Source organism: Pistacia vera, unplaced genomic scaffold, assembly GCF_008641045.1.
Source record: "Pistacia vera cultivar Batoury unplaced genomic scaffold, PisVer_v2 Contig734, whole genome shotgun sequence".
Lineage (NCBI taxonomy): Eukaryota > Viridiplantae > Streptophyta > Magnoliopsida > Sapindales > Anacardiaceae > Pistacia > Pistacia vera.
In genome coordinates this window covers 304,456-314,028 of record NW_022196595.1, presented here as the reverse complement: position 1 = coordinate 314,028, position 9,573 = coordinate 304,456, and the positions used below count along the sequence as shown (strand labels likewise).

Here is a 9,573-nt window from a genome sequence, read left to right as displayed (position 1 = left end):
TAAGAAAGTAATGCAAACACCTTAAACCTTAACAGACGTTAGTTGAATATGAAACATTAAAATAAAAGATGGAAGATTTTGATTTAAGGGTTATTACATTGCCTCTTAATTTCATCAACACTAGTGTTCTTATTACATATTTATTGAGATAAGTTTAAGTATAAAATAATATTCTAAAATTATTAAAATCCTCTGAAGATGTATCAAAATACTCTTTAAAGACCCTAAATATTTATAAAAGAAACATCATATTAAATAACTCATTTTTTGGGCCTTTGTTAAAGAATAGACTGTTCCAGAAAGTGTCTAAAATAATTTTTTTCTAAAATTTTAGCACCTTGTAGACCAAAGTAGCCTTTCTTCAACTAAAAACCCAAAGTCACTATCATAGACCAAATTAGTCTTTTTTTTAACTAAAAACCCAAAGTCACTACAAATAACCAACCGATGGACATTTATTGATCAATAATACTATACTTACAAAGATTTTCATACAAAGTGAGTTGACAAAAAATAATTAGAAGAGTGAAACAAAAAGTCAAACTCATTAAATTCACTATTCCATTCATTTTTTGCCACATCATTTTGTATGAAGATTTTTGTAAATTTTTTTGTAAATGTAGTGTTACTCTTTATTGATTGCTATCGGTCAAGCAATAAATATCAGAAGACTTTCAATCGGTTTCTATAAAATAGAATCCTGAAACAAAACAAACATTATTGAATCGAATTTGAAATAATCCTTTCTTTAACTAAAAATCAAAATCAACAATAAACATTTATCAAGAGATAGAAATCAATAGAATTTTCATCGGTTTTCATCAAATAGAATCTTGAAACAGTAGTAATTCTTTGATATATACTGTTTAACCAATAGTAATCGATATATATCTACCCAGATCACTTTGGGTTTTTTTTTTTTTTTTTTTGGTTAAGTAAGGGTAATTTGTTTTTAATACTGATTTTTCATACTATTTTTTGAAAGACTTTTACACATTGATTATTTTACAATTTACACCAAAAACAAGGTTAGTTAATATAATTTCTTTGATAAAATTAGAACACCTTATATTTAATTATTACAACATTTTACTTTCATATTTTGTGTCCAGTGTCTAATGTTACCCAATTTAGGTTTTATGCACTTACTTTTTTTTTTTCTTTTTGGATTAAGGGTATTTGGGCCAACTTGCGTCATGTTTAAACACACACAATTACGTCATAATTATAATTGTTTTCATTATTTTCTTTATTAGTGAAACAAAAATACTATATATATAAAGTTAAGATTTCAATTTTGTATTTTCTTTGATGACTTAACTCAGAAATATATTTTTAATTATAGAATAGTTAAAATGATTAAGATAAATAAAAGAATTAGTTAAAATCTAAGTTTGTATTTGTAGCATAAATGTAAATGTGACGCTTTGAGTCATAGCCACTCTTATTAATGCAATGCAAATTCTTTCTCCAATAAAATGAGACCAAACCAAGCCTTTACTCTCAACCTTTGTTCCTACTCAGAGCCTGCCCCCATTACCAGCGCAACCCATAAACTTTAAACAAAACATTGTGACATACTCCACTATGCTCACTCATCTTGTTTCTTCTCTCAAAACATGCTTAAACTTGAAGCTCTAGAAGCACAAAGTTTGTGTCTTTATATATATACTACAAACTAGTGGTGGTGGTGGAGGAGAAGATGAATAGTGGCGGTGGAAGTGGTGGTGGAGTTGGAACTGGGATTGGCTTAGTGGGAATGAGGTCACCATTTACAGTTTCACAATGGCAAGAGTTGGAACATCAAGCCCTGATCTTTAAGTACATGATAGCAGGTTTGCCTGTGCCTCCTGATCTTGTTCTTCCTATTCAAAAGAGTTTTGACTCCATTTCTTCACGCTTCTTTCATCACCCCACCGGTAAGCCCTCTTTGTTTGTTTTTGTTTTTTCTTCTTCTTCTTTATTGTTTCTTTTTTCTTGGGCGTGTTTGATTTGGTTTCACGACAAAAACTTTTTAAGCATTTGAGATAGGTTTTTATTTGTTTAACTTGTTCTTCTTGAGTTGTTGAGGCTAATGGATGTTTGTTGAAGAGATTATTAATGTGCAAGAAATGGGTTATTTTTTTTTCAGAGACTTTTTCAATCTTTTCTTTTCTTTTTCCTGTTGGAGCTTGTGTGTATAGGGATTTTAATTCCAAAAATTAACAGGCAAACGCCCTTTTGCCCTTAATTCATTCACTTTTAACTATTGGGGTCTGTGGATTATGTCTTACTTGATGAACTAAATCATATTTCAGGAGCAAAGCTTCATATTTGGCATTTCTTGAAAACTTTTTTAAAGAAAATAGAAGTTTTACTGGTTCAATCCCCTTTCTTTTTTTAGTGGTTGTTATCAGAAACTTTTCTTGCTGACTTCATTGCCTTTGACATGGATTTTATACTTAATTAAATCAAATCATGTAAAGAAGATAATTCTTAAGGATTTTATAATTATTTCTTTTGGGTATTGTGATTATTGATATTTAAAGATTTATCTGGTTGATGCCTGTTCTTTTTTCTTGTCTTTCTTTATTCATCCATGTGATGTTGTTAATCCCTTGATGGTGAAGTCTAATATTACTTTTAGCATGGTTCATTTATTCATACTCTGAAACCGTTGGCTGTAAAGTATCAAAACATTCATTTACAATCCATTATCCATATCTTCTTGTTCCTGATCATGCATTATTTTACTCTGAAGAAGAATAATGTTAAACTTTATCTTATGTTAGACTTGTTACATTTAGTAATGAAAAGTATGATGCATATGAAATTTTGTGCATAATTATGCAGTGGGTTATTGTTCCTTCTATGGAAAAAAGGTTGATCCCGAGCCAGGGCGATGCAGGAGAACTGATGGCAAAAAATGGCGCTGCTCCAAAGATGCATACCCAGATTCAAAGTACTGTGAGCGCCACATGCACCGCGGCCGCAACCGTTCAAGAAAGCCTGTGGAATCACAAACCATGACACAGTCATTGTCTACTGTGACATCACTGACTGTCACTGGAAGCAGTGGTGGGACTGGAAGCTTCCAGAATGCTCCATTACATGCCTTTAGTAATCTCCAAGGCACTGGTTCTGGAACCAATCCGTCCCATTATAATGTGGAGTCTATCTCTTATGGAATCCCGAACAAAGATTACAGGTATAGCATTTTTCTGAAAAGAATAAAACCATAAAGTACTTTTTCCATATTTAGTTGCTTGACAGTTAAACATTGTGGGAAAAGAATGAGACTAAGAAAATGAGTCTTCCATTAAATGAAAGAATTATTTTCCACTTATTAAGTTCATACACTCTTTGTTTCATGGTTATGTTATTTGCTATGATGATAAATTTTAAAGAAACATATGGCTTGAGAATTATTTCTATTCTATTTTCGTTAGGTTTTGCTTAAATGATTTTATGCAAGATCACTTTGTTGCTAGATTTTTAATTTTTTTGGTGCTCTGCATATGCTTTGTTATATGAATTCCACTTACTTTTAGCTGTCGTAGCTAATGTGAGAACCATAGATTGTTGGGCCCATGTCAATGTTGTGTGGTAGTGGCAAAATTGTGGACTCCTGCCATGTGGGTAACTTCCCAAGTTTCTGTTCTTCTCTGGGTTCTGGGCCCTGGTGTCTTTAAGGATGGATGATGAGCTCTTTAGTTTCCTAACATAATTTTTCTTCACTGACAGGCTTTCTCTTTGGTCTGGTTCTTTGCCTTCTGCTTTCTCTGTGAAATTTGTCCCAGAAATCTGACAACCATTAGGAATTGTCCTGGTCATGCTTGTAAGTGGATAAGTGTGAGTTCTATCCAGTATCTGTCTAGTGTTTAAGATGGGGTAGCTAATATTTCCTAAATTCTATTCAGTTTGCCTGAAGTCGGGGGCAGGGGGTTTGAAGGGGATGAATGGGATTGTCATTTTTTTCACAAGCTGCATAAATTTGAAAGCTTTATTATTGTTCTAGCATCCTGCACCAGCTATCTAAAAGACCACTTAACTTGTTCAAGCTTATTGTTTTCTGGAATGAGTTTTACAAACTCTAATGGTTAAAATTGTTGCTGATCTATTCATTGCTGGGCCCATTGATGAGAGTGATTGCAGTTATATATGTTGAAAGACTCCTACCATCTGTGTGTAACGGATACGTTGCATGAACTTTTTAATTTTATCAAGGCTCAGGCTTCTGGGCCCTGATGTCCACAAGGATAGTCGTCAAAGCCATTGTCTTTGCAGAGTGTTTATTTATTTTTCAGTCTTCTTTTTGTCTGCTCCTTTGCTTTCTGTTTCCTTTGTTAGATTCATGGCAGAAATCTGACAAGTATTCTGTACTAGTGGTAATTTATTGACCCTCAATCCTTTCTGTCAAAAGGGAAGTATGCAACAGATATACTCACTGGTTTTGCAGAAATGTTTATGTTAAAGGAATTATTGCATGTAATCTTCCAAAAGAAGAGAAATATTTAATCTTATAGATAACGGTACAGAGCAGAACACTTGCCCTCTATACAGAGCCCCGGACATCACCCTCCTTAATATCTTTGGTAATCACCATTTTCAGTTAGTTTTGGCAGCTATAATATTACATAGGCACCTATGTGTTTGTTCTTGTGGTTCTCCACCAGGTTCAAGCTTTTTGTTTTTTTCATTTTTCTTACTGCTCTTCCATACAGCACCTTGTCTTCCTGAGCTTATTTATCAGTAAAAACGAATTAGAGGAGGAAAACCTGTAATTGATTAGTTGATGTCCTAGCTCAACACAAGATTCTATCCTTCATGTGGAGTTTCTTTCTTCTATGTCGATAGTCTTCTAGACCATCATTCTTTAAAAATTATTTTAGCGATGCCAAAAGGGGAAAAAACAAATGGTGGACCTTACAATGTTTGACATGTGCCATTCTCACTTGGACAGTCTCAAATGCTGTTTTAGCTATTGCTTATCTCTATTGTGTAGGTTCTGCATATTTTTTAATGAACCAGATTCACGTAATCTTGTAATTACCAAATGAAGTTGAATCATGAATTCATATCACAATTTACTCAATTTCAACTAGGCTGAGTGAACAGTTATTAAAAACTTTCTGTGTGAGTTTATTATAGTGTTTATAATCATCAGCTTTGCAAGATTTATGTCTTTACATTTCATACTGCATTTGCATGTAATTACTTGATCATTACACCTGTGCTTCTTGTTGTTTGGACACTAAAAATTGACTAAACACCCACTCTTTTGTTCTTTTTGACTTCCGTGGGCGGTGCATTGATCCTATCTAAGCATTCTATTCATAGCTGTCTAGAGTAAGTACCTGCAATTTTTTCACTCGGTTGGTTAGGACCTGCTCATCCAGCAGCATTGTTCACTTCTTTGTTGGTTTTGGTAATGTTTGGATTAAGAAACACATTATATGCACAGAAACAAGTATTGCTTAAGAAATAAATTTAGCTTCTGGATAAAGACTAACTAAAACTGTGAACCGTTGCTCTTTGATCATGCTAACATATAGGTACCTTCAAGGAGTACTTAAACCTGAAGTTGGGGAGCATAGTTTCTTCTCTGAAGCTTCTGGAAGTAATAGAGGTATCCAGATGGAGTCACAGCTAGATAACACATGGCCTCAGATGCAGTCTAGAGTCGCCACACTTCCCCAGTCAAAAGTGAGCAACACGTCCATATTGCAAAATAATTATTCTCAGCACACATTTTTCAGTAGCGAATTCACTACTGGAGAGCATATAAAACAGGGGGGTCAGTCTCTTCGTCCTTTCTTTGATGAGTGGCCTAAAGCAAGGGAGTCATGGTCTTGTCTTGAAGATGAGAGATCCAACCAGACATCACTTTCAACGACCCAGCTCTCAATATCCATCCCAATGTCTTCATCTGACTTCTCGGCCACAAGTTCTCAATCTCCCCAAGGTGAGTTTCAAATATTTTTATTTCTTTTCACAAAATTAGATTCTCCATTTTAGTCTTGCTTGCATTTGCTGCAGATAATTTAGACGGCATACAGTGAGAATTGCCAGAGCTACATGGTGCCAATCACAAACGAGTGCTTATATGTTGAATTCATGGATGTGTCGAATCTCTGTAAAGGGCAGGATGGGTGCATAGATGTTGTGTAATATTTTGCATTTGCAGGTTGAAGTGTTAGGTATGAAATAAAAGAAACGAACTCTAGCAGGTATTTGAGAAGTAAAAATCTTTAAATTGTATTAAATGAATGAGTAACAACTTGACCTGCTTGGTTTTGAGTCTTGGTTACCGAATAAAGTTTTTGGTTTGTTTCATTTAGAATTTACTATCTCCATGTTTTGGAATCTGAAAAGTATTGCAGGGGACATGCATGACTCGTCATTGTCATTTATGGTACAAGTAGATGAATTTTGTAGTTAAAAAGTATATTAATACATTTTTTAATTAATTCTTGTGTGTATTGATGCACCGTCCAATACAGCCGCAATGATTGGATGCTGCCCAATGAGAGTATATAGTGCATTCTAATTGGGTGGTTGTACAAAAGAATTATTCTAGCTAAGTTGAGTTATTTCTAATGCAATACAAGATCCAAAGTGGCTCCCTCCCATATAAATTATTTGTTAAGTTACTCAATTAGTCACGTTATAGGGAATTATTCATTAAATTTGTAATTTCCTTGGTTTTGAAAAAAAATTAAGTTTTAAATGACACCATCCATGTTTTTTGGTTAAAAGTATTAATGAACTGTCTCCATCTAAGGCGATTTTAGTAAATTACTGCAATTGTGAATTCAGGGGGCCACAATTAGAAAAAGCAAAAGTATCAGGGGTGAAAATAGAAATAGTTGATATTCGTGTTCTGTTTTTAATAAAAAATGATAAAAAGAGGAAGGTAAGAGAGAGGGGGGGATATTATAGGGTGTCGGCGACCGTGCACATAGGGGAGCGTGATGAGAGTGACGTCACCCTCGTGGGTGGGTCCAATAGGCAGCTGGGAGTGGTGGGACCATCATCAAGTGGTCAGGCGTGTACAGTTGTTATACCGTACACCTGCATCGTCAATACTTGTCTTTTTTTGCTTAAATATCGTCGGGTCAACTTATTGCTCTTTCACCGACATCCTGTCATTTTTACTATTTATATTCTTTTTTAAGCTCACATGTTAAAGTGCAAAAATCTGCTATGCAAATTGCAAAAAGAAAAATACTTTATCCAGCTGAGGTTTCAGTCAATTCAAATACTCTATCACCCTTAAATTTAAAAACTGCTGGATGATTTTTCTGTTCTAAAATTAGAATATCTCTTATTTCGATATTGTCCAATGTCCAAAGTATCCATTGAAGAATGATATTAAAAAAAAAAAAAAAAAAAATACAAAAATGATATATTTTTTCTTAAATTCAAGAGGGTATATCTAATATTTTAAACCGCATGACTTGGATTAATAAACCTAAGGTACACACACATATATATAGAATAATTTTCTATCATAACTTTATTACTTAAATTTTATGGGAATCATACTTAAACACCATTTGATTTATCATCATTAGATTGAAATGATATTTTATAAATAAATCCAATAGTATTTAAGTATGGTTTTTGCAAAAATTAAGTAAAGACTTTATTACTAAAGATTTATTATATATATATTAGAACTTTTTTATAGTTATAATGGTGGAACAAACTATTTTAATTATTATAAAGAGATTATAATTAATAGAGGTGTAGTTACAAAAATTATTGTTTCAAACTTAGTTATCTCTAGTGCAAGTGGTATAGAGGTAAAATATGTATTATATTAATAATTAATTAATGGAGGATGTCAAATCTAATGTATAGATACTGATAAAAGAGATAGATATAAACATACTTGAGAATTTAGAAATATTTAAGGTTCAACAAGAAGGTGTCCATGTTGGTGAGTTATTACGTACTAACAAGCTTAAAAATGTGATAACAACTTTAAAATAAAAATCATTGTCTTTAACAACTTAAATAAATATTTTATTTTATCTTAAACCTTTAATATAATATAACATATATTATTTACAATATATAAATAATTATAACTTATAATAATATGAAGTTTATTCTTATTTATAACTGGTCCAAGTTGAGACCATATTTTTTTATGACTATATAAATGTTATTCTTATATACAGTATCACTATAGAGAGATTTATATAAAGATATATATGATTTTTCTTTTTGGATACTAATAGGAGTGACTTTTTATAGTTACATGAAATATTTAATCCTTTTCTTGAATTATTACTAATTTGTGACTTTGGTATTATTTTATGTTCTAAAACTTTATATATTTAACATGTTAAAAGCCTTCCTTATACCAAAGAATGGCTAATAGAATCAATGATTTACTACTTAGCAAATAGTAAATGAATGTAGTGTTACGTATTTATATAATCATTTTACAAGTATGCGAGTACTTTTATTTTTTCAAACTTAAGCCATACTATATTTTAGGAATAATTCAGCATTGTTAAAAGAAAAAAAAAAAAAAAAACCATCACCAACTTCTTCAAATGACTCAAATATAACCTAAAGAAAATTATGTATTTATAGACACCCTAAAATTATGAATGAAATGGGCATATGCTTTAAGAAAACGTGGCATTTGATGAATGTTTCTGAATGTAATGTATAAAATACGTGGCACAAAGTCAGAAGGTTGAGATTGAGGGTGCTTTAAGAGACACGAAAACATATGACACTACCAAACATTGGTCCTCCTTTTGCAGAATTAATAACATTTTATCCTCTAGGTTTAGAGAAGTATCACTTTGGTCCAATAAAATCTGGAAAAGTCTTTATAGTCCCTTTCATGCTGCCCAGCTAGAGCTAAGGAATTATGGACTGGTGTTAATGTTTGAAAATGAAATGTTTTTATACCCCCAATTTCTTATTAGAAATAATAATATAGAATAGAAATTAGTACTTTAAGATTAATTTAATAAATTACAATGAAAAAAAAAAAAAATGAATAGAATTTAAAACAATTAAATACATTTTCACAACTAAAATTAAAGATTTAAAAATAAAATCCCTAAATTTTATTTTTGTGGCTACAATTTAAAATTATAAAGGCTTCTTAACTCTGATGTCGCTAATGTTAATGTTTTGTGTAATTTAAAAAAGTTAAGAAAAATTTCATGGAAAAAGTTATTCATAATTAATACTAAAGTAAAAGTTGGACAAAAAGATCAATTTGGAAAAGCCAACATGTGCATGTTATGATCGTATTGGTTTAGATTTGTTTCATTTTTCTTTTATATTGAAATAATCCCATATATGGGTAACTTTACTAATTATAATTTCCAAAATATAAAGGTTTTGTTTAAAGTACAAATTTACCATAAAATCACTGACTTAACCTAATTTTCCTTAATGAGAAAATGACAAAATTAGCCGGAATGCGTTAGATTATCAGTCTACCACTATCTAGCATGGTCTAACTATTTAATTAGATTGTTAAATCACATGATTAAGTGTAGCAAGTCTAGTACTATAAATTAGAATAAACATTTATTGTTTAATAAGATATAATCG

At 31.6% G+C, this 9,573-nt stretch overlaps 1 protein-coding gene across 1 annotated transcript; it reads left to right on the top strand.

Annotated features, from left to right (window-relative positions):
- Nucleotides 1–1,484: 1,484 nt before the first annotated feature.
- On the top strand, nt 1,485–6,121 carry LOC116115247 (growth-regulating factor 3-like). The gene is made up of 4 exons (XM_031401406.1): nt 1,485–1,919; nt 2,833–3,187; nt 5,535–5,944; nt 6,019–6,121. Exons 1-4 carry the CDS (start codon nt 1,703–1,705, stop codon nt 6,039–6,041), a joined length of 1,005 nt encoding a protein of 334 aa, XP_031257266.1. The 5' UTR covers nt 1,485–1,702; the 3' UTR covers nt 6,042–6,121.
- Nucleotides 6,122–9,573: the final 3,452 nt, after the last annotated feature.

What these genes read in the sequence shown, in the direction of transcription:
- LOC116115247 (XM_031401406.1), top strand. Translation starts at nt 1,703, where the DNA reads ATGAATAGTGGCGGTGGAAGTGGTGGTGGAGTTGGAACTGGGATTGGC. An exon ending in CTTCTTTCATCACCCCACCG is followed by an intron (nt 1,920 to 2,832) that starts GTAAGCCCTCTT and finishes ATAATTATGCAG; the next exon opens with TGGGTTATTGTTCCTTCTAT. An exon ending in AAGTTCTCAATCTCCCCAAG is followed by an intron (nt 5,945 to 6,018) that starts GTGAGTTTCAAA and finishes CATTTGCTGCAG; the next exon opens with ATAATTTAGACGGCATACAG.